At 44.3% G+C, this 24,886-nt stretch overlaps 1 protein-coding gene and 1 long non-coding RNA gene across 12 annotated transcripts in view; one reads left to right on the top strand and one right to left on the bottom strand.

The window, feature by feature from the left end:
• Positions 1-685, bottom strand: part of LOC118022979 — a 72,081-nt gene extending 71,396 nt beyond the window's left edge. The window contains exon 1 of the long non-coding RNA XR_004682611.1: positions 426-685. This is a non-coding gene — a long non-coding RNA (uncharacterized LOC118022979). The remainder of the gene's footprint in view (positions 1-425) is intronic.
• Positions 36-24,886, top strand: part of FAM189A1 (family with sequence similarity 189 member A1) — a 480,663-nt gene continuing 455,812 nt past the window's right edge. For 3 of the 11 annotated variants that reach the window (XM_035023978.1, XM_035023981.1, XM_035023974.1), the window contains exons 1-2: positions 168-254; positions 14,630-19,762. In XM_035023978.1, coding sequence (XP_034879869.1) covers positions 19,658-19,762 — 105 coding nt within the window. In that variant the 5' untranslated portion in view covers positions 168-254; positions 14,630-19,657. Of the gene's footprint in view, positions 255-14,629; positions 19,763-24,886 lie in introns of those variants that run through there. The other 8 variants (XM_035023980.1, XM_035023976.1, XM_035023977.1 and 5 more) reach the window with 6 other exon arrangements.

Below are 24,886 nucleotides of genomic sequence, written 5' to 3'. Positions count from 1 at the left end.
CGGGAGCGGGGCGAGGCGTGCGGGCGCTCGGCGCGATGCCTCGGGCCGGCGGTCCCCGCGCGCCGCGCCCCGCCGCGCTGCCCCGCAGCCTGTCCCGCCTGCGCGAGTGCCCGGGCCGCTCCCGCATCGTGCTGGCGCTCGGGGCCACGCAGATGGCGCTCGGATGCCTCATCGTGGCCGTCAGCTTCGCCGCGCTGGCGCTCACCACCTCGGCCCGCGTCCGCCACTCCTGCCCCTTCTGGGCCGGCTTCTCGGTGAGTGTCTGCGGCCGGGCGGGGAGGTGCTCCGGGCCCCAGGGCTGCAGCCCGCCCGGGACGGCACCGCGGGCTCCAAGTTCGGGGCGCGAGCGCCCGGGGCCGAGCTGCTGCAGCGCGGGGTGCAGTTCAGAAAACTCCGGGCTGAATAACTCCGGGGACCTTACTCACCGCTCTCGGAGCATCGCTTTCCCTTTGCTATAGCGCCGATCCCCGAGTTACTTTTCTTGGAGAAAACGGAAGCCAGGCGCCCGCCCTCCGCCGAGCCTGCAGCGGCCCCGGGGACCGCCGGGTGAGGGGTGGGCAGCGGGCGCGCGTCCTGCCGCGGGGTCTGCACTGGGCCCTCAGGGGCTCTGCGCGCTGGGGACCCGCGACTCGCCCTGGCCGGACCCGGTGCAGACCCAGCAGCCGGGAGGCCCTGACCGAGGCGGGGAGGTGGGGTCCGAACCGGGTGCGGGGCTGCCTCTCGGCGCGCGCGTCTCGCCTGCGCGGCGGCGGGAATAGGGGCTGGAGGCACGGGACGCGTCCGGTCAGGCTGCGGGTCAGTCGGGGCTTTCGGAAACCGGCTGGCCCTCCCTGCGGCCACTTCCAGACTTGGCCTCGCGGACGTGGCGTTTCCCGCGTGCGTCCGGAACGCTCTGTGGGCGGCGGGACCGGGCCGGCGACCCGAAACCCGCGTCCGGGGGCGTGTTTTTCTGAGCTCCACACCTCGACGGTGACCCGATTTTCAGGCTGTTGACCCCCAAATTAGAGAAGCCAGGGACTAACGAGCCTCCATGGGAGAAAGCCACCAGGAGATCTCTATTATAAGGAAGCGACTGTCCCCAAGAGTTAATTTGGGGGGGGCGGGATTTTTTATAGCCTTTTAATGAAAGTTGTGTTTTCTATATATTGATAAAGAGTGGACATATGGAAACGGAAAAAATACATGGAGAGCAGACATTTATAAAGAGAAGCACTTGTTCTGAGAAGTCTTGACATCTGTAACTACATTTGGTTTATGGTGCCGAAGTACATCTTGTAGGCTTAAACTGTAAACTCAGTATGTTTTAATTCCTTCTCCAGAAATCCAAACTAAGCCTTTGTAATGAATGTTTGCTGTTTGTTCTTGAACGTTGAAATTTAGCAATTCTGCCCAGCTTTGCTTTTTCATGTTGTTCTTTTGTAATGGCCTCTGTTCTCCAAGCCCATTGCATGGCTTTTGAAATGAGATCTGAGTAAAACTGACTCTGTGACACCCTGATCGATACAGGTGTGGTCCTTCATCCTAATGGGGGTATTAATTTTCAAAGCTTATTTCAGACCACGGGTAAGTCTTGGAGAGCTGATTTGGAACAACAGTATGTGTGACCACAGCTCAGGGTGTTTAAATCAGAGAGAGGACGTTGGAGGCAGGAACGGGGGAGCCATGATTCAAATGGATCACTATATATAGTTTTCACACATCTGTTGCTCAGTTTTTAGCATTATTTAATATGCATTATTTTCATGTCCTCTGTTTTGTGGGCACTGATGTTTATGTCTGCTGGAACCAGCCTACAGGTGGCAGACTGGTAAATTAGCTTCACTTCCTGGCTCCTCCCTGAGCCTCCCTTTCTCCCATTTAGCCATAGCTCTGATTTTTGGTACTCCCAAAGGGCATTGAAAAATAGCTGCCTTTTAACGATAAACCTAAAAGGGAAAACATTACCTGGGCACAGTAGAAAAACTGTGTGAAAAATGTACATTCACTCCATTTTAGTTTGAAGGGGTATATTGTAAAACAATTCACTTTGTATTTCCAGTGTTATTCCTTTCAACAAATTTAACCTATTTGTTTTAACTTCCCCCAATTCAGAGTAATTCTGCAAATATCTGCTATGTGTAGGCATTCCTCTAGGCTCTGGGGACGACAATGAACACAACAAACTCTGCTTATATTTTTGAGATTTTGAAGTAACTTCAATCCTCTGTTTCCTACTCTACCCCCTTACTTGCGCTCTCTCATTGCCTTGTTTTCTTTCTTCAATTTAATCTGCCACAAACACCTTTAAGATTCTTCTAATACAGAATATATACCATTTTTCACATTTTGTCTCTGCCCTTTGCAGAAATGGTGGTTGGTTCCAGTTATGTTGAGACAGGTTTGCATGTTAGCTTGGCTGTGAGTGGCAACGTTGGCCCCTTACCATATATATATATCTATATATTTATATATCTATATATCTATATATGTCTATGTCCTCCGAGACCTGGAGACTGCCTTGCAAGGATATTTTTCATTTAAGAATGGTGACTAAGGTGTCTGGCTTTATTCTGAAATTTGCCCTGTGGGGTTAGGGCCGCACTCTGGCTCTTCCGCATCTTCTGTAATGAAATGTGAGGGCTATGTAGAAATCTCTAGATTTCTAGGCCTTCCTTGTGGTTTGTACATGGTAAAGAATCACTGTAAAAATAACTTGCCTCTATTTAAGAGAAAATAATACATACGAAAAAGAGCTCACATTTTTTGAGCACGTACTATGTGCCAGACGTTAAGCTGAGTGTTTTATGTGGTGTGATAGCACATTTCATCTGTGGCCCTTGGTGCTCACACTCTTGTGCAGATCCCTTCACTTGAATTTGGACTAGACTTCTGACTTGCCTTGGCCAGTAGAATCCTGAAAACAGAGGCAGCCTCAGGGCTGGGCCTAAGCCCTAAGAAGTCTTGGCGGCTTCTGCTGGGGACACTGAGATGGAGGGGGAGTCAATAACTTGCTGTATTAGTCAGTGTTCTGCAGAGAAAGAACCAGTAGCTTGCTCATCCATCCATCCATCCATCCATTCACTTGAGGAACTGGCTGACATGGAAGCCAAGACATCCCATGATCTTGCCATCTCCAAGCTGGAGAAACCAGGGAAGCTGATGGTGTAATTCAGTCTGAATGCAAAGGGCCAAGAACCAGGGGGCAAATGGTGTAATTCCTGTGGCAGAATGAAAGTCTGAGAACCAGGAGTGCTGGTATCTAAAGGCAGGAGAGGATGGATGTTCCAGCTCACCCAGACCTGAAGGTGCGAATTCACCTTTCCTCTGCCTTTTTGTTCAGTCAGGTCCTCAAAGGATTGGATGATGCCTGCCCTCCTTGGTGAGGGCAATCTTCTTTACTCAGTTTACTGATTCAAATGCTAATCTCCTCCAGAGACACCCTCCCAGACACACCCAGAAACTATGTTTTACCAGCTATCTGGGCATCCTCTAGCCCAGTCAAGTGGACACATAAAATTAACCATCACACCTGCTCAAGGTTACCCAGCTAAGTGGCCACCATCAGGGTTGAACTTGGTTGCTCTGATGTTAGAGGCCATACTTCTAGCCCTTAGACTTAAATTGTCCCCCTTAGGCAGAGGCAGAGAGGATAGAATGAAGCACCATGGTAAAGAGTCAAAGGTAAAGCTCCTCAAGGAGGTCATACCCGTTTCTTAGGAAAAACACAAAACATGCATGCAGAGGTGAACATTCGAGAAAAATGTGGAGAGGCATTGCATTCGGGAAGGATATGTAAGGTTCAGGGAGCACCTTGGCGAAGCTGGAGATAGGCAGGGGGTGGAGGGATGGGGTAGAGGGGGTGCGAGGGGGTTGGGGGGCAGCAGGTCTGGCCAGAGGGAGCAGTTGCTATTTCAGCCATCTGGGGACCACCTTCAAATGGTGTTGCTGCCCCGGGTCCTTGCCACCCAGCTAGGAGTTGGGAGGTAGGTCGTCTCCCTCGTGGATGAATGCCTGGCCCATTTTGAGAGATGATGATCTGTATGAACAGTTTAAGAGCCTCATGGAGCTAGGTCTTGAATAGTTGTCCTTTAGCAGAGCAGCTTCGTTATGTTTCTTTGAAAATTTTGTAAGGCCCAGGACATCAGAGACAAATTCACATTGTGAATTATCCACCTGACCAGTGACGTACATTGATAAAGACACAGTCATTGGGAGCCTACTGCATGACTGGGTATGTATGTGTGTATATGTATTTTTTTTTTCTGTAAAAGCAACACTGTTGGATTTTTTCATTCTTCAAAAACAATATATACTTGTTGCAATAACTGAAACATAGAAGTGTAACAAAGAAAACATAATAACAATGCCTCCGTCTATCCCAATTCCCGACCCACTGTACCAGTGTTGGGTAATGGGATCCTTCCATGCTTTCCTGTACAATCACAAAAGCATTAGAATTTATGTGTATGTGTGGAATATGTTTCTTTTCTTTTAAAAAAATTTACAAAAAGATTATACCACATACCATACTCTGTGACTTTGTAAGTTTAGTATATAATAAATATTCCCAGCCATAACCCATTATTATTATCACCCCCATTATTTGTAATGACTGTGTTAGAGTCCATAGTATGAAGTATTATAATTTATTCAGTTATTCTCCTGTTGGGAATATTCTAGTTTTATCAGTTCTTTGTCTCTACAAACATTGCTGCTTTTCTAACCTTAGATGCTAGTACTTGGTTTTTTGGTTTTTTTGAGCATAGATTCCCCAAGGTGGAATTGCTGGTCAAAGGGTATTCAAATTTAGAATTTTGTTGGGTATTGCTAGATTGATTTCCTCAGAAGATCATTCCTACCCACAGAAGCATTTCATAAGCGTGCCCTTTTGCCACCTTCTTACCAGCACAGGATGTTAGCAGTCCTTAACATTTTTATTCACTGGATGGGAGGAAAAAAAAGATATTTCCTTGTTTTCCTTTGATCTGCATTTCCATGGTTACTTTATTATATGTTGCAAGTATTTTCTTGCAATATCCTTGCTTCTCATATGGCTTAAATTTTGGTGTCTTTGCCGTATAAAAGATTTAAGGACTTTTTATGTAGTCAAATCTGTTCTTTTTCTCTTTTACAGTTTCTGCGTCCTTTTCTCTGAGTTTAAGAGGGTTATCATTACAGAGGTCACACAAATATTTTTTTAAACTTCCTTCTAATGTTTTCATTTTATTTTTTCCATTCAAATTTTATCTTATCCAGAATTGATTTTACATTTGGTATGGAAAAGGGGCTAACTTGATTGGCTTTCAGACAGATTTCTTGTGTGGTTCAGTTTTGGGGCTCTCTTCAGTTTTACTCTCTTAATTGTCTATCACGGAGCCAATACCACATTATTTTGGTGATAGTAACTTCATGGTGAGTTTCGCTATCTGGTAAGGCATGCCCCTCCACACTCTTTGCTGTTTCAGAAGTGCCTTGGCCCTTCTTCCATATGAACTTTAAAAAGTCTGTGTCTAGTTGTTCTTTACCTTAGGATGCCTTTATTTCACATCTGTTCCTGAAGGGCATTTTCATTAGATATATAATTCTGGGTTGGCAGTTCTTTCCTTTCAGCCTTGAAAAATATTCCAATTCCAGCCATCCTCCATGTTTTCTGGTGGAAATCCATGGTGATTTAAATTGTTGCCAGAGAAGGTGACTGACTCTTGTCATCTTCATTCTGCCATTAAACTTGTCCAGTGAGTTTTTTATTATATTTATTATCTTCTCATTTAAAAAGAATCCCATTTGGTTCTTCTTCATATCTCCTATTTATCCTCCTTACTTTTTGGTTATAGTTTTTCATTCATTTCCAAAATAGTGACCCTTACTTCTTGGAGCATTTTTATCATTGTTGCTTTAAAGTCTTTTTGTTTGAGAATTCCAAAATCTGTCATTGTTTTCCCATGGAAGTTGACATTTTCCTGAATCTTGGCATGCTGAGTAATTTGGGATTGTGTCCTAGACATATTGAATACTATGTTGTGAGTCTCTGGGTATTGTTTGAATCTCAGGGAGAATGTTGATGTTTTTGTTTTAGTAGGCAAGCCATCCTCTTGAGTGTAGATCACAGCTTGTGACCAGCCTACTGTGGGTGGTGATTCTGATGTCAGTTCAGTTTTCAAAGTCTCTGCTGTCCTGTTCACATCTGTTCTGCACGCGGGCCACTCAGTGGCCAATCTGGCTCTAGGACAGTGATCTATCCTGTAGGTCTGTTCCCAAAGTTTGTGTTTTCTGTTTAGGGTAGGTAGTACATACACCTGCACACCTTGGGGATGAGCCATGAGTTCATAAATACGTGCTGGGCATCTCTTTCCCTCGCTCCTCCCTCCCTGTGACTGGACGTTTTCTGTTTCCCTGGGGCTTCCCTTATCCAGTCCTCCAAGAGGGCTAGAGCTTTACTTTGCTTTGCTGCCTCCTTCCTGTGTCTACATTTGGGTAGAGGCCATGCAGGAGGAGGACAGATAGGAAGTCAGCAACAAGGCTTTGCCCTATCTTGGGACCGAGTTCCTGCCATCAGAGAGGAAGACTCTTCTATGCCTTGCCTGCTCCTGTCCCTGCTGTGCTATTGCTTGGGGGGGCTGGGGTGTGAGAGAAAGAAGAGAAAGAAATCCAAACGAGAAAACAATGGGGATTGCCTTACTGTCTTTTGGCACCGGGAAACCTAGTTCCAAATCCTTGAGCCAGAACTAGAGGGCTTCTGGGCTTTTTCTGTCTGCATGAAAGCTCCATTTTGGGTTTCAGGCTATGTGAGTTTTGGCTGGGGGACACTGTAGAGGGAAAAATGATAAACTACTGCCTATTTGGTGGTACTTTGAATTATATTGTTCTTCCTCGGTCTAACTGCTATTTCACTTTTCAGAGTTTTCAAGCTGTTTATTCTATGCATTCTATTGGGTCTTATAGCTGCAGTCGGTGGGAGACACAGGGTAATGTATGCTTGCTTACTCTACCTGGAACTGGAACCTCAATGTTTTTAATATGCTCACTGTGTGAGTCAGACATCCTATATTTAGATAATTGTCCTTTAAGTACAAAGACCACAGACGCATAGTTTTGAATTTGCAAGAACTCTGGGAATATGTACCTATGAGGAGTCTACTAGAGAATAAACTTCAGAAAACTATAAGATGATTGGCAACGATTTTCATAAATTCTAGGGGTGAACATTGACTGTTTTTAACTATAAAACTAAAACATGACAGTAGGGGGGCAAATTAATATGTAAGCGTTATGTGCTCTGATTATATAGAATTATACAGCTAAAAAAATAAATGGCAGGAGATGAGGGAAGAGTAAGGGGGAAGCAGAATAAGCTCCTTGTCACATTGGTTAAATTAGCTAGATGTAAAAAAATGTCTCTTGAAGCTGACAAAGCAAGGAGGAGAGGGTTAAGTTTATTTAGGTTTTTTAAGACTATAAATATTAGCATCAAATGAATACTAGGGACTCAAATTGATGGTTTGAGAAGAGCAAGGGAGAGAGGAAGAAGCATTTACTAGCTATTTGCATTATTGCTCATAATTGTGAGATGATACTATCCAAAAGAAGATGTTACCAAGGGGGTTATACAAGGTACTAATAGAAAAGTAGTAACTAGAACCCAGATCCTTCTTGCATACCTAAAGAAATGCAGAGAGAGAGAACAAGCAAGCAGAGACTGCAGCCCACATACCAAAAGACTTCGTGTATTCGTGTAGGTGTTTTAAATGTAAGGTTAAAAAATCTGCCAAAGCTGATGCCAAATATATAGACTGTATTAATATATGTAAATGGGCTTAATTAACCTAGTTAAAAAACTTTTTCAGGTTGACTAACAAAGCAAGATCCAGAGATAGACCTAAAAATAAAAAAATGCTGGAAAGGCTAAAAATAAAAAAAGACTGGAAAAGATATACCAGGTGACTTCAAATAAAGGGAAAGCAGGTAGACAGACAAGGTGGAATTCATATATTGCTGCTTGTTCATGATACAGTATAAGGCTGTCTTCATATTTTGCTTCTCCTGATTAACATTTTAACAGTGCTTGCTACTCCTCTAAAGAGAAACTGTTTATTCTCTTATTTAGAAATTTTCCTACTTTATTTTTAGGTAACTTTGGGCTTTCCATATCTATATTCATATCACCTATAAATAATTTTGTTTCTTCATATTCAGTATTCTTCATGTCTCAGTATTTGTGTTCTACTGTTTATTTCTTTTACTTATTGCACTGATTGAAACCTTAGTAATGTCAAAGGAGAGTATGAAAGGAAGCATTCGTGTCTTGTCCGAGGTTTGCTTTTATTTCTTAGTAGATAGGTAATTTTGATTACTTAAATTTTGCTACACTATCAAGCATGTGGAGAAGTTACAAGAAAAGTCCAAAGAATCCCATACCCTTAACCTAGGGTATGTTAATAATTCACCAATTATTAACATTTTTTTTGCCTTACTTGCTTTTTCATTTCCAGACCCCCAAACTTCTGATTGACCAACTGATCCATCAGTAATGCATCCATCTACATCCTATTTCTGAATCACTTGCAAGTAAATTGCAGACCTCATGCCCCTTTGCCCCTGAATACTTCAGTGTATATTTCCTTGTAAGGGCATGACATAAACACAGGGCAATAATAAAAGTTGGGAAATTAATTTTTTTTTTTAAAGATTTTATTTATTTATTTGACAGAGAGAGACACAGCGAGAGAGGGAACACAAGCAGGGGGAGTGGAAGTGGGGGAAGCAGGCTCCCCGCGGAGCAGGGAGCCCGATGCGGGGCTCGATCCCAGGACCCTGGGATCATGACCCGAGCCGAAGGCAGATGCTTAACGACTGAGCCACCCAGGCGCCCCATAAAGTTGGGAAATTAATATTGGCACAACACTGTTACCTATGGTCCAAATTCAACTTTTGCCAATTGTGCCCAAAATGTTCCTTATAAATATTCCTCCCTGCCTACTCTCCAATCTAGTATTCAAGGTAGGAATTTAAAAGTCATACTTAGGTAGTTAACTTCTGTTTAGAATTCTTTTAAAGGATGACTGCTAAATTTTTCAGATGTTTTCAGTCGTATATTTATTTTTTTAAAAGATTTTATTTATTTATTTGACAGAGAGAGAGATAGCGACAGCAGGAACACAAGCAGGGGGAGTGGGAGAGGGAGAAGCAGGCTTCCCGCTGAGCAGGGAGCCCGATGCGGGGCTTGATCCCAGGACCCTGGGATCATGACCTGAGCCAAAGGCAGACGCTTAACGACTGAGCCACCCACGCGCCCCTCAGTCGTATATTTATATAGTCCCTTGGTTTTTCTCTTTCAGTAATTGATATACTGAAGTATGTTGATAGATTTCCTAACATTGAATTATCCTTGGATTTCTGGAATAAACCTTATCACTTATTCACTTACTATAGTGTTGGAATCCATGTGCTAATATATTAAGATTTTTGCTTTTATAATCATATATAAAGTTGGTCTGGAGTTTGTTCATGCATGTACGCTAACATACACTATTTTTAGTTTTGCTGAGTTGTGCTGGCTATGGTGAGCTTTCCATATTTTTCTGTAGATTAGAATGGGAAAGATCTTTGTAAATTAGCTCATCTGTACAGTCTATAAAGTACCTATTTTAAATGATAGATTTTTTTTTAAGTGATAGATTCTCAATAACTTAATTGTTTTACATATTAGTCTATTCAAGTTGTCTTCTTCAGTGAATTTTGGCTTTTGTTTTTTTTTTTTTTTCTACTAAGAATTGTCACTGGCTGTCTATTATAATCATTTCTAGTTCATCAATTTCCACTTTTTATCCTTATACATTCCTCCTCTGTTTTATTTTCTTAGTTTGGTAGATTTGTGATATGTAACTGATATGTCAGTTGCATATTTGACATATTCATTTTTTTATAATAAAAGCAATTACAGTTAAAATTTTATTGAGTTTACGTATATTTGTAACACATTGATTTCAATAGAGAGTTCTCCCATTTACACTAATCTTTAGATGTTTATAAGTTTAATTTTGATTTTTCTTTGATCCTGGGCTTCTGTAAAATTATTTTTCTTAATTAGCAGATAGTCTTTTTTCTAAAAGATTTTATTTATTTATTTGAGAGAGAGTGAGAGAGAGAGAACACAAGAGGGGGAGGGTCAGAGGGAGAAGCAGATTCCCCGCTGAATGAGGAGCCCAATGCAGGACTTGATCCTGGGACTCCAGGATCATGACCTGAGCCAAAGGCAGACACTTATCCAACTGATCCACCTAGGTGCCTTGCAGATAGTCTTTTTTGAGAGGTGGAAGTTGGATGTCATTGTTACCGATTTCTTGTTTTACCTAATGATAGTCAATGCGGCTTGCAAAGTTTCTTTTTGTATTTTAGCAGTTTTAAAAAATCATCAGTACACTGTTAATTTTTTCAGAGTTAAATCTTTTTGTTGTTGTTGTCTTTGTGATATGTTGCATTGTTTCACAGGTATGTTAAAGTCATCCCCTCTGTTTTATGTTTTACATTCTTGTATTTCTATGACTTTGCTTTATGTTTTTTACCTTGATGTCGTTTTTGTGTAAGTGTTTATGACTACACCTTATTTATTGATGATATCTTTTTTCATAACATAGTGTACATCTTTGTTCTGTTCTGAGCTATTGGTATTGGATCCCACTTTGATATTAGTGTCATCACACCTGCCTTTTTAAAAAAAATTGCAACAACCTTAGAGACTTTCATTATCCTTGTAATTTTTATAGTCAACACCTTTTTTTTATTTTAAAGATTTTATTTATTTATTTGACAGAGAGAGACACTGTGAGAGAGGGAACAGAAGCAGGGGGAGTGGGAGACAGAGAAGCAGGCCTCCCGCAGAGCAGGGAGCCCGATGCAGGGCTCGATCCCAGGACCCTGGGATCATGACCTGAGCCAAAGGCAGATGCTTAACGACTGAGCCACCCAGGCATCCCTAGTCAACACCTTTTCTTTTTCTTTTTTTTTTTTTAAAGATTTTATTTATTTATTTGACAGAGAGACACAGTGAGAGAGGAAATACAAGCAGGAGGAGTGGGAGAAGGAGAAGCAGGCTTCCTGCTGAGCAGGGAGCCCGATGTGGGGCTCGATCCCCGGATCCTGGGATCATGACCTGAGCTGAAGGAAGACACTTAACGACTGAGCCACCCAGGTGCCCTGAGTCAACACCTTTTCTTGATTGAGTCATATATTTATCAGTTTCTTTGCTTGTCATTGCTTCTTATATCCTGTTACTTCCTTGGGGTTTAAATTTCTTCTTTAGTCAAAGGTGTCTTTAGTAATTCTTTCAGTGAAGGTTTGTGAATGCCTATTTGTCTGAAAAAATTCTCTGTTTCACTCTATCTTTTGGAAGGATTGTTGATCTGGGTGTAGAATTCTAAGTTGATGGTTATTTTTCCTCAGTATTTTGAGGATGTCTTCTGGCCTCTGGTTTTGTAGAAATTTTGCTGAGTCTGCTTGTGAGAAATCTGCCTTTTCCTGGGTTGCTTTAAAGGTTATCTTTTTGACTTGATGGTCTGCACTTCCAACAAATGTGGATTTATGTCATGAATCCTTTCTGGAGTTAAGCTATTTGAGTCAGAAGATTGATCATTTCTTTCTATATGTATCTTGGACTTCCTTCTATCTTGCCTGTCCCTTTTCCTTTTGTTTAGATTGTCTAACTCTGTCTTTATGTGCCACAGTCTGAATAACTTCCTTATGTTTCTTCCATTTCACAGGCTCTGTTTTTAGCTGTTTCTTATCAGCTATTGAACATGTCCTTTGAGATTCTGATCTCAATGACTGTATTTCTAAAGGTTCTATTTTGGTGTTTCCTAAATCTGCCTTTTCTTCTTCTGTCATAGTACTTGGTCTTTTTCTTAAGGTCTTGATTCTCTTTTATGTCTTTAGTAAATTTAAGCAAAAATGGTTTTATATACCTTGGCATTTGGTGTTTCCCTTACTAGAAGTTCTGTAGACTACTCCTGTGTGTTGTCTGCTCATGGGTGGGTGATCTGGTTTCCTTATATATTTTGTGATAGTGTTTTTTAGGGGGAGAGGGGTTGAGCTCATCTTCAGTGCTCTTCTGCTGTGGAATCCTCATGTAGTCAGATGAGCTTTTGTTCCTTTGGAGAGGCTTTGCAAAACTTTTTTTTTTTTTTTCCAAAAACCAAAGTTTCCAGAACCAAATTTTCTGTTAATTTACTTGTTTGAGAGTTCCTACATCATGTGCATGTCAGAAATTTATTGAATGTTCATTCTTTGAGGGTGGTAGCTTTATACTTTGATTTCAGTTCCGGCTTTCCCTACCTCTTGTGGACCAGAGATCCTGACTTTCCTTCCAGCTTGGACATTAGCTAAGCCCCTGGCCATCATAACTGCCACCCCGCAACCTTTACCTCAGCTGCACTCAGTAGGAAACATTTTGCCTCATGTTGTGGAATCATGTAATATTTGTCTTTTTTCTGACTGGCTTATTCTACTCAGCATAATGTCCACAAGGTTCATATATGTCGTGGCATGTGACAGAATTTCCATTCTTTTTAAGGCTGAATAATATTCTGTTGTATATATGTACCATATTCTGCTTATCCATTCACCCTTCAGTGGACACTTCGGTTGCTTCCACTTCTTGGCTCCTGTGAATAATGCTGTGTACGTGGCTGTATAAATATCTGTTCTCAAGTTGATTTTTATTCCATTCTCCAACCTTCCTCTCCTCTGCTTCTCCCTTCTTCTGGTGGTTATATTTTCATCTTGGACAATCTATTTCACTCTGAATTTTCTTTCTTTTTTTTTAAAGATTTAATTTTTTTTAAGTATTATCTATACCTAATGTGGGGCTCGAACTCACAACCCTGAGATCAAGAGTTTTATGCTCTACTGACTGAGCCAGCTAGGTGCCCCATCAGTCTGAATTTAAAAAAAAAAAATTTTATTTATTTGAGAGAGAGAGAGAGAGAGAGAGAGGCAGGGGAGGGCCAGAGGGAGAGGGAGGGAGAAACTCAAGCAGACTCTGTGCTGAGCATGGAGCCCAATGCGGGGCTCGATCCCATGACCCTGAGGTCATGACCTGACCCCACAACCTGACCCAAAGCCAAGAGTCAGATGCTTAATCAACTATGCACCCAGGCGCCCCCAATCTGAATTTTCTAATAGCATACCAAATTAAATGATTGATATGATTACTATCCTTTTCATTCAAGCCGAATGGTTTCTTCACCCCTTCCTACCCCTCAGTTCCACCAGCTCCTACCCCCTGCCCAGCAGCCCCTCAGGAAGAAATCTCTGGAACCTTTCTCTGTCCCTGGCTCAATTTGAAAGGCTAGTTCAAAAGGAAATAGATTTTGAACATTATATAGTATATATACTTCGAATGCATGAGGGAGAATATTTTTTTGCTTCATAGTTCAGTCTTTTACTGGGGAATTTTGAATTTGAATCTTGAAAAGGTCAAAAAGTACCATATCCTGTGGTTTTATTGAAGAGTAAAGAAAATGTAATAAAGCCCATGATGGCTTCTCAGACTAGTTGATATTGTTGCTGTATTTGTTGATGAATTCTAACCATGTGTGAGGTGCTTGATCCTCACAGAGCTGGTGTCAGGGTGACAGCAACAGAAGGAGAGATGTTGATAGACACAGCAAAAGCTCGGGTAGGGCTTCCTCTTGGCCCCCAGCACCCACCCTCCTTGGTTCTCCACAAGCACTGAGAACATTGCCTGATGAAGGGAGGACCCCCTCCGTCCTTGGAGAAACCACTTTGCCTTTCTCACTGGGGCAGTATACGTAATGACTCCTATTAGCTTTTCTGGAGGCTCTATAGGAGTGTCTGCCCATGTGACCATCTGGGGTAGCCCTGGGCCCTTTCTTTGAGACACCAGGTGTGATTTCTAGTGAAGGCCTGATTTCCAGGCCCACCGTCGCCACCATGTCTAGGTTCAGGCTAGGTTCACGCAACCCGAATTCTGTTTCTGCATTTAGGCACTTGAACTGACCTGACATTGATATCATGTTTTGGAATTATGGTTTCAATTTGTAATCATGGCCTGCTTTTATCTCCTCGACATCTAACTGTTGACAAAAACATTGTATTTTCCTTAACGGGTACAGTGTAGTGAAGTGAACGGTGACTTAAGGAGCCTATAGGAATTGAGGATACTGGCATTTTTGGAGGCGGGGGGGATGTTCAGTCAGGTATTCAGGGCATGGCAAATGTAGACAAATGACTTCTTTTGTGTCAGCTACTAGAGACTATGACTCAATTATCTACCACCTAAGCATGCAATTTAATTGTTCTAAAATAAGTCCTTAAAATTTAAGCACATTCTTTTATAGAGAAAATATAGAAAATTTGAAACTCATGAAAAAGTAAATTTTTATTTGAAAAATACTGAAGTTATCTAATTATAAGTGAAGTGTTGGCTTCTCATCCATGATGAGAAATTATAGATAATGGCTTTGATGGTGAACTTGGATGGTGATTTTAAAATGGAGATTTGGAACCCTCAGCAAAATTTGAAAGTACTGTGGTAATGACATCTACTTAACATGTTAATAAGCTACTTAGTCACAAAGAGCACATACTCATCAGAATCACCTGATTTAAGAAAAAAACATACTTTTTTTTCCAGTTATTTCCCACAGAGTTCTTGTCAGCTGTTCACAAAGGGACACTCACTACCTGTTTGGACGCTGATTTTTGACCCAGACTCAGAGAAAGACAAAGGAACACAGCATCTGCTTTTCACCTGCCAATTTATCAGCTTCAGCATCGGTGTCCCCCATGTCTTCTCTCCATGCCCTCCATTGCCTTTTGGTGCCAAAAGAAAGGGGTGAGGCTGAGTGTGCACTCTTTTTTTTCTTGACGGGAAATAACACCTAAGAAGTGGATTAATGGAGGCTTAGGTATGTCGTAACTGGTGGTAAATAGCTTCTTCCAAGATGGACTTTCTCTTTGAAAAAATACATAGTCCATGATACTTTTTATTTTTTGTTGCTATATAATCAACAACAGCAGCAATAACAACAAACAAAAGAAAACAAAGAGCCGGGAACCCCCTTGAGCAAGGCACTGCCCAGGGACTTCAAGAGTTCTACCAGCGGCAGTTAAGCGTAATCCCCGGGGCACCTCTCAGGTGAGGGGAATGGAATCAGAGTTTAGGAGAAAGAGAAAGAGTGTTTCAGTGTGGAGAAAACAGCCCTGGAGGCGCCTGTTCTCTTGAAAGCACACATTCCTCTATGTTTTAGGATGGTGATGGCAATTCTGATGGTGATGACAAAAGTATTAGCTATCTGATTTTGTGGAAATTACCATTCAAATAGCATGGAAGGGTACAGACTGAAATGCAAAAAATCCATCCCTCAGCTCCTGCCTTCCCCATTCCTCAAAGTTAAATATTTTCAACCTTTCTGTTATTTCTTTGGTGGCAGGCACACAGTTGTCTTCCTGTCTCATGTCAACGGACAGAGGTCCAATGCCTATCTGGCTTATTTTCTTTTGTTGGCAGTATACCCAGTTTTTCCCTTCTGGGAGCTTCTAGGGTCTACTCTTTGTTCTTGGGTGTTCTGATAACTCTGCAGTATTTAGTGAAGGGTCTCAGCCATTCAGTGTGTCCCTTCTTTAACGCTGGAAATCTGGTTCTTTGATTATTTCTGCATCTCAGTTTTTTTGGGTTCTTTCATGGAACTCCTGTTCACTGGATGTTTGACCTGTGTTGATCTTCTAGGCTCCTCAGCTTGTCCTCCCTTTGTTTTAGATGTCTTTGCCCTTCGCTTTGTCATCTGAGAGATTTCTTCAGCTTCAGCTTCTGGATCATCTGTGGAAATTTTAAGAAGTAATTGCAGCCATTGACACAGGGCTGGACAATTGAAAGGATTCTCGAGACTGCAGGGTGTACCTGGGAAGGCTTTAATGAAGGGAGAGTTCAGTGCAGCAGGAGAAAGAAGCATGAGCAAATATCAGGGAGCTCTGGGCCACCCCGGGGGCAGCTCCCGGGGTCCTTACTCTGTAGCACAGGATGTGCTTTTGTGAACTGTCATGATATCTGAGAGCAACAGTCTTACCCGAAAGTGCATCTTTTCTACCCTTCCCGGTCACGTAGCCAAAGCCAGGCTACACAGCCAGGTTCAAAAGAGAAAACTCTAGAGAAGCCAAGTGCAAATCATCAGTCTGAACATTTTGTATAGACAGTCTGTTGAGTTGGTGCGGGTTGCCCGGGTCAGCCTGGGACCCTAGCAGAGGTTGACATTAATTGCTAGTTGGTGCATTTCATTCTGGTTTGGCTAACTATCTGCGCCTGTGGTTCCAAGTCTCTCTGGAGACTAGTGGAGGTTGCAACAGACCGGGTGAGATTAACTCTGTACTTACCCAGCAATCATAATGAAAATTGTGATGATCTCTTTCATCTTTTCCGCTGATTTTTCTTAGCATTGGTCTTCCTTTCTGGTTTTTCATTTCTATTTCAGGGTACTCGTTGGAATTAAGTAAAATCAGTTTTCTTCTTATCCTTGAGTTCTCTTGGCTCTAGGGTCAGTCTGTTTATTTTTCTAAATCTGCCTATTTTTGCGTGTGAGTTTTCTTATTGGTGTGGTGGTTCTTGGTTGTCCTTTGCTGTTTATAATGTAAGGAATGTGAAAGTTGGTTAAAAGAGGTGCTTGGCATGTTTTCATCTCTTTTCCTGTCCTCCCGTCAAATGAAGGCCTGACATCGCTCTCTCTGGACGTGGACAAGGCATATATATCACCTGGAGGCTATTCCTTTGAGCCCTTGGGCTGTGAAGAGGCTAGCGGCCTCTCCTCCTTATCTTGGGCTACTCTGAAGAGCTTCGGCTCTGGGGCATGACTTCTCTCTTTGGAGATGGACAAGGCAGAAAGCTCACTTCTTTGGTGCATACAGCATTATTTTAGTTTCTGCCTGCAAACACACACCAGTGCTGGAAGTGCTGGGGTGAGGGCATGGGGGCCTGGGGGCCTGACGTTCCATCTGTAGTTCTGCAGATGGCCTTGAGTTACCTGCTTTAGTAAAGTCCCATTTCTTGCTTGTCCTCTTGGGACCTGTGGTCTGGGGGCTCATCATGCAGATGAGCTTCTCTCTCTCTCAGGCCTTTTCTCCTGGATCCCTGGATTGGAGACCCTTCCCTCTGGTTCCTCTGCCAGTAACTGATCTTAACCTTTTTTCCATTACTATAAATGGTCTTCTCTTTCTCCTCTCCCACCCAAACTAAGTGCATTGGCAGGAGAACGCCAGAGGGCAGGTCACATAGTCTGAGACTGGATAACAGAGCTGAAGTCCTGCTGGTTCTCCTTGAGTCCTGCCCCCATTTTCCAAGTCCTGTTCCATACCCCTCTTCCTACCACTTGGTATAAACTTTCTGGACCTCACTCGAGTTATTGCAAGAATAATGTTTTTGAGAATTTAAATTGGCCCATTTTTTAACTTCCCGTAAATCATGTTATCCTGCAGCTCTCCCACCCATTCATTCAAGAACATTTATTGCTTTGGGGGAATAGCAGGTACTCTCCCTAGAACAAAACACTCATTACTGAGCTTTGAGTCCCAACACTTTGCTGAGTCTCTAGAGAGACTATAGTCATGAAAACCACGCTTTGTTGCAAGTGAAAAGGAATCTCTAAATTCTAGGAGCCTTCCTTTATACACTGAGAACAAAGCTTAAAGGCCTGGAAATTCTTTGACCCTCATGCTCCATGTTGGTAGGACAGAGGGGATGATGGAAGGGAAGTTCCCACCCAACAGGAAGCAGGACAGAAGGAGAAGCAGAAAGCCTGCTGCGGCTGGAAGGAAGAGCTTGCAGGAGTCGGGAGTCCCCAAGGAGAAGCTTCTTGAGTCGCTGAGAAGGGGCCTAACGTGAAAACAGCCCACTCCACATGGTAGAAGCCAGATGGGTGAGTAAAAACATGAGCACTCAGGCTTGCGGTCCCATTACCTCCCACGTCCTCCAGCCTGGTGCAGGTCCCATTAGGTAGCACTTATGAAGAAGGGAGAAGGAAATGTCTACACCAGGGATTTGTGGGCCAGATAGTCTATGTTGCAGGTACTCAGCTCTGCCATTCTCCCACCAGAGCAGCCCTAGACAATTCATAAATGAATGGGCATAGCCGTGTTCTAACAAAAATTTGATCACAGAAACAAAGCAGACCAGATTTGGCCCAAGGGCCATAGTTTTCTGACCTCTGCTCTAGAGGATTAGGCTTGGGATTTCCCATGGCTTGTGTGTGGAATAAAGACCTCTGGAAGTTTCCGTGTAGATGTGAGTGAGACATGTTAAAGGGAGCTAGGAAAGAGAATCAGAGTGCCTCAATGGTGGGCAAAGATATTCCTCTGATGAGGCTATAGGATAGACAGACTGTCCATAGCTGGGGCCTGTGAAGACCATAGCCCAGTATCAGGACCCTCAGCATCACCCAGAACTGAGGTGAGATGGGGGCTGAGGCAGTGAGGGGCAAGGCCACTCTCCCTGGGAGTGATCATGTCGCATTGCCCTGTGAGGGACATCTCTCTCTGCAGGGGACACACTGAGGGCAGGGCTGACACCAAAAGATGGGGGAAGGGGCAGAATGAGCTCCCTTTCACAGCAAGTCATTACGTGGCCCAGGCTCCCTCTCCCTGCACTAGGGGGGCACTCCCAGAGTTCTTCATGCTTGACATCGTTACCTCCCTCCTCTCCAGAGAGCCCACTGCCACCTTCCCGTCTGCACTTGGACATGTCACATGCACCTCAAATTCAGGATGTCCCAGCCCAAAGTTCCTCATCGTCCCCTCCACACACGTTTCCTTTCCTCTGTTCTCATTCAGTTCCTCCAACCAGTTAACTCAGCATCTTGGTGGTCACAGAGTCCTGTTGATTCTTCAGCTTACTGTATGTATCTCTTACCCAGAATATTTCTGGTAAGCCCACTAGCTGGCTTCTCCACTTCTACTTTGGTTCCCCCACCCCAAGTCTGTCCTTCACACATTGGCCAGAGTTATCTTTAAAAGTGTGAATATGCAATGTCATACTGACTTCCAGTATGGTGGATTAGGCAATTTGGACCAGCCCCAGTATTCAGAACGAGAACAGCTGGATATGACAAATGTGTTAGGCCAGTGTGTCTGGCTAATAGATGGCCCCCCAAAGATGTCCAGGTCCTAATCCCTGGAGCCTGTGGATATGTGCCTAATGTGGTAAAAGGGGCTTTGTAGCTGTGATTAAGTTAAGGGGCTTGAGATGAGGACCTTATCCTGGGTCATCTGGGCGGGCCTGACATAATCGCAGGGGTCCTTATCAGAGGAAGAAGGAAGTCTGAGTCAGTATGAGGAGAGGTGATGGTGGAAGCAAGATGGTGGAGTGATGATGTGGGAAAGGACCACCAGCTGAGGAATGCTGGCGTCCTCTGAAAGCCGAAAAGGCAAGGAAATGGAGTCTCTTCTCGAGCCTCCAGAAGGAACGAAGCCAGTGGACACCTTGACGTCAGCTCAGTGAGAGTGATTTTGCGTTTCTGACCTCTGGATCTGAAAGATAATACTCATGTGCCAGTCACTGAGTTTGCGGTAACTTGTTACAACAGCAGCGGGAGGTGAATACGGTGGAGAAGTCTGGAGGGGGTCTGGGTAGCGGGAGAAACAGAGGGATGAAGATTGTTTACATTCTGATGGGCTGAGGATGACGAGCCGCACATATACAGCCGGTCTTCAGCCAGACGGAATACAGGTCTGCCCAGCAGAGCAGCACAGGCCCCATTTTCCAGTTCTCAGGACCCCTTCTCAGGTGAGTGCCCGTAGAATGGGCCCCGCTGTGCCTGCATTATGGAAACTCTAATCAGAACAACCTCAAGAGCTAACATGTGAGGGCGCCTGGGTGGGTTACTTGGTTGAGCGTCTGCCTTTGGCTCAGGTCATGATCCCAGGGTCCTGGGATGGAGCCCTTCGTAGGGCTTCCTGCCCCTCGGGGAGTCTGCTTCTCCCTCTCCCTCTACTTGCTGCTTTGCCTGCTTGTCCTTTCTCTCTCTTTCTCCGTCACATAGATAAATAAAATCCTGAAGGAAAAAAAAAGAGCTAACACATGTTGAATGCTTGCTTTTTTTTGCCAGACGCTATCCTGCAGGTTTTACACGTTAACTCATTTACACCTTGCAGCTATCCCATGAGGAGTGAGTGGTCTCTTTTCCCCTTTTGTAGATTGGAGATCGTCTAAGAAGCTCCACCTGGGGGAAAGGTTGGGTGGGATGTGCTGCGGAGGATGGAAGCGGGGTGGTGGGCGAGGTTGGTTTTGTGCATAAGGGAGAGGGCATGTAGCGAGCCCGGGCCCTGGGCAGTGGCATTGGTCCCATGGGCCTGCGCCCTCTCCTGTGGCATGGACTGAATGTGTTTGGAGATCCCTGGTGCTTTGCCCGTTCTACCCGGTGGACCTGGACCGTTCTACCCTGCAGTCCCCAGGCATGGGAAACCACAGAACCGTTCTCCCAGTGGGATGGCTTCAGCAGGCTGCTGAGCAGGGAGAGACGAATCACACAGGTAGCAGCCTGCTGTCCTCTGAGTATCTCCCCCTGCCCCACACTCCCTCTCCTCTCTCCTCTGCTCCTCTTGCAAGAAGCCTCTGCACCCACCTTTCGGGGATGGGTGAGTTTACAAGGACCATTCACCACCTGGCACAGGTGGGTGTTCAAGAAAAGTGTGTGGCATGACCCAAAGAATGCCTTTTCTGAGACTGATTTTTTTTTTATTCTTATGTTAATCCCCATACATTACATCATTAGTTTTAAATGAAGTGTTCCATGATTCATTGTTTGTGCACAACACCCAGTGCTCCATGCATAATGTGCCCTCCTCAAACCCACCACCAGGCTAACCCATCCTCCCACCCCCCTCCCCTCTAGAACCCTCAGTTTGTTTTTCAGAGTCCATCTGAGACTGATTTTTATCATCTCTGGAAAGTGGGGCTCGAAGCTGAGTTCTGTTTCTAAACCAGACCGTGCTACGGACAAGTAAAAATGTAGAAAGTCGTCATTTTACCCATTCAGATGATCCAAGTGTATAACAGCATAACATTCAACATTCTAAAATACACAAAAGCAGTGGGCACAGATTTCTAGGCACGGCAGGGCTGGGCTGTGATTTCTGGGTTCTCAGGTAAGGGGGGAGTGGTAGGAACTTGGTTGTTCAGGTGGCGCATGAAGAGGGAATGGGCTCTTGTCAAACGGTCCAAGCAGTGGAACGAGGTATACTTACATTGCAGAGCCTGTAAATGAATTGTGATTTATTCCCCTTCGGCCCCCACCCCAGTGAATGCTACACACTCCCCGTCGAGGTGAACGTTAAGTGGGTGTGGATATAAAGTAGTCCTGTCCTGGGTGTCACATGGAGACCCTGGATCCTGAGGGGCAGCTTTATTCCACCCGCAGTCTCTGGAATGGGCTGTCTTAATTACCTAGATGCAAGGATGGGGGTGGCTTTGGGGACACTGGGAGAGGGGCCAGTGATGGGAAGTGTGTCTGGCTCCATTTCTGCTTTGCTCCTCGTGACCCTTGACTGTGAAACTGGTTGCTGGGAATGGGGAAGATCCGTTTGTATGTGGCTCCGGGCTTTTAGGGAAAGAAACCAAAACCCCACCCTTGCTCCCTGAGAGTCACAGTTAGGGTCACTTAGGGTGGTGTTGATCTAAGTCTGCTGGCCTTAAAGAGCTCTGGGAAGCCCAGTGGGAGCTCACTCTACAGGAAGCCTTAATATGGGGACCTATGGGGAGGGTGGTGGGTGGGAGTGGGGAGGGGCGTGGGGCTGGTGCCTGAGGGTGTGCTAACGAGGAGCTTCCTGGCAGAGACTGATCTTTTACATTTGTGTTCTTTATAAATAAGTGAAGAAAAAGCACTTGATGGCTGGCTTGCTCTTGGTGAGGAACTGGTAGGTTATTTGCAGGCAAACTTGTAAGCTCAGAGGAAGGAAGACACTGTGTGATGCACTCCCAGGTGTTCAGGGGCGAGCACCCAGCCCTTTGGTTGTGGGATGGAGGGCTCTGGGGCCTGAGCTGGGTGTCCCAGTTTGCGCCCTATGATGGCATGGCTTCCCGAGTCACGCTGGGAGTGGCTGACAAGAGTGAATGTTCACAGCACTCCATGTGGGGAGCTGACATCCAGGTGTGGGACTGGGGAGCCGCCTGTGTAGGGCTGAAGCCAGGGGAGAGAGAACGTCAGACGACAGAGCCTTGAATGGAAGAAGACATGGTGATAGCGACAGGAAAATTGGAGAAGGTGGGGGAGCCGGAAATGTGCAGGAGTCAGCCTGGTGGGCACCCTGAAAGATCTTGCAAGAAAGGCTCAGAGTAAATGTTTTTATTACTCCTGGCAAAAGTAGTTTCTTTTTTGGCGGGGGAAGCCATCATGCGCATGCCAGAGATCTGGGGGCGCTGTGAAGGGGAGTGAGGGCAAAGGCGGGGGTGAAGAACGAATTGTTCCATTTGTGGCCAGGGGTGTGTCTGACCCACTCAGGGCCACCCACATCATATGAGCTCTGGAAAGAGGAAATGTTGGACAAGTGGGCTGCCCTCAGGGGGTAGATCAGGAGGGCTGGTACGCATCTTTTCTTCTCCTGTTCTGAGCTGATTGGGCAAGTGCGAGCTTGGCTGGAGTAGGGGATCTGAGAATGGGTGGAGAACCAGATGACCAGTGTGGTTCTGGGTAACTGCAGTGGTGTCACTCTGGCCTGGAAGTGCTGGGTGTGTGTAGCATATTACTCATCCTGGTGGTGTCTGCAGTGGGGTTTTGTAGATTTTCCTGTACTTAACAATATATAGAACGTGTCTGAACGTAGTTTCATATTTTGTTGTTAGAGCTTTTCTTCTTAATTTTTTTTTTTTTTTAACTTAAAACCCATGGGGTTAGTTTTTGAAAATACAGAGACTACCCATAGAGAAAACAAACCGTCCTGGCAACCTTGATTCTTTCTTTGGAGAGAACCTGTCACAGCCCAGAGAAACCCTGTGGGCGTTTATCAGACAAAAGGGAAACTTGTAGGAGCTGGTTGGAAAAAGTGATTCAAAGAGGTACAGAATGAGAAGTCACAGCCTTCCTCCTCTCCCCACAGGTGTCCTTGAGGAAAGAGGGTTTCTTTCAGACCAAGGGTGAGTCAGAGGGAGAGATGCTGTGTGTACTGTTCTGACTCTCTTTTATTGTCATGTATCTCATGGCTCTTTGTGTATAGGGCTCATCTGCTTTTTCTGAAATCTTCATGGTGCCCTATTAAATGACTGCAACATAATTTATTTAATAAGCTCCTATTGATCCCACCCTGTGGTGATTTTCATTTCTGTGAAAACATACTTGAAAGTGTATGCTGGCTTGAGGAAGAATCTTTGCAGGGCATTTCCTAGCCAACAAACTTCTGGGTTGAGGGGTGCATGCATTTTAGATTGACGTATATTTTGTGAATTGCCCCCCAAAACAGGCAGCACAGTTTGCAAACCCGGCATCAGAAAGTGAGAAAGCCCCAAACCCTTCAGTGGTCTCTGCTCCATTGTAAAGTCCTTGGAGAGGCCTGTGCTGACCACCCTATTCTAAGAGTGTTTCCTACTCTGTTATCTCGATTTTTCTTTTCCTTCGAAGTACCCAGTATGACCTGAAATTAAATTTGTTTGTCTGTGTCACTAAAATCTAAACCCCATAAAAATAAGGGTTTTGTATGTAAAATAAGGGTCATGTCTGTAAAGGCTGGTTGGCAGTGGACCTGTAGGCACTCACTATACATTTGTTAAATGAATTAATGAATGACTTTGATTCATTATGTTTTAAAATGCGATAGGGCTGCTCCCTCCTTGGTTCTTTCTTTTTTTTTTCTTGTTCTTTTTCACAGAATTTACTTGCAATTCCCAGTTACTCTTGCTGCATAACAAATTATCCCCAAAGCTAGCAGCTGAAAACAGGTATTTTATTTTGCTCATGAGCTTTTCAGTGAGGAAGTTGAACAGGTTCTGCGGGGTGATTCTTGTCCCCTGTGATTGTGTCAAATGTCCGCTGGGGCTGGAGTCATCTGAAGGCTCGACTGGGCTGGATGTGCTCACTCACATGTTGGCCATTGTTTCTGGCAGCTGGGAGCCCAGCCACGGGCCTACTTGTGGCCTCTTCAGCCTTGTGGTCTTGGGGTGGTTGGACTTCCTACTTTATGGCTCTCCCCTCAGAGTAAGTGTCCCAAGAGCACCAGGTGGAAGCTGATGGCTTTTTCTAGCCTAGTCTCAGAAGTCCCATGGTGTCATTCCCTCTGTACGCTATTGGTCAAAGCAGTTACAAGCCTGCCTGCATTCAAGGGGGGAGGGACAGAGCCCCTGAGTCTGGATGGGAGGGGAGGCCAGGTCACGCTATAAAAAAGCAGGTGGGTTTGGCAATATTCTAGGCATTGTCATAAGAAAACACAAGCTGCCATACCTGGTAATTGTCACATGTGTGTTTTTTCAGATTTACCATTGGCATCATTTTGTCAAGTTCCAAAACAAGTCCCAGAGCCTCTTGGTATTTTTACAGGTTTGCAGTGAATTTATGAATTAATTTTGGGAGAATTAATTAATAACTTTACAGTATTGGATCTTCCTGTGCAAGGATTTCCTTTCCTTTCTGTGTTACTGTCACATTTTCTGCATAGACGGTCAGCAGGTCATTTCCCTGCTGTGCCATTCTGTCCAGGCGGTATTGTCAGTGAGCTCTTTTCAGCCCGTGTTGTCTGTTTTTGTTTGTTTATAGGAAGAGAAGATATTTTTACATTTTGTAAGTTGTCAATTTGCTAAATACTCTATTTCTAATAGTTTTTAAAATTGGATTCTCTTGTACTTTCTGGGTGTATCCTGTCATTTGCCAATAACACTAATGTTGTGTCATCTGCACTTGCTATCACAGATATATTGGGTCCTAAT

Source organism: Mirounga leonina, unplaced genomic scaffold (genome assembly GCF_011800145.1).
Source record: "Mirounga leonina isolate KUSES-001 unplaced genomic scaffold, KU_Mleo_1.0 Mir_178, whole genome shotgun sequence".
In the NCBI taxonomy this organism is placed as follows: domain Eukaryota; kingdom Metazoa; phylum Chordata; class Mammalia; order Carnivora; family Phocidae; genus Mirounga; species Mirounga leonina.
The sequence above is the reverse complement of the archived record's forward strand: the minus strand, read 5'-3'. Positions and strand labels throughout refer to the sequence as shown.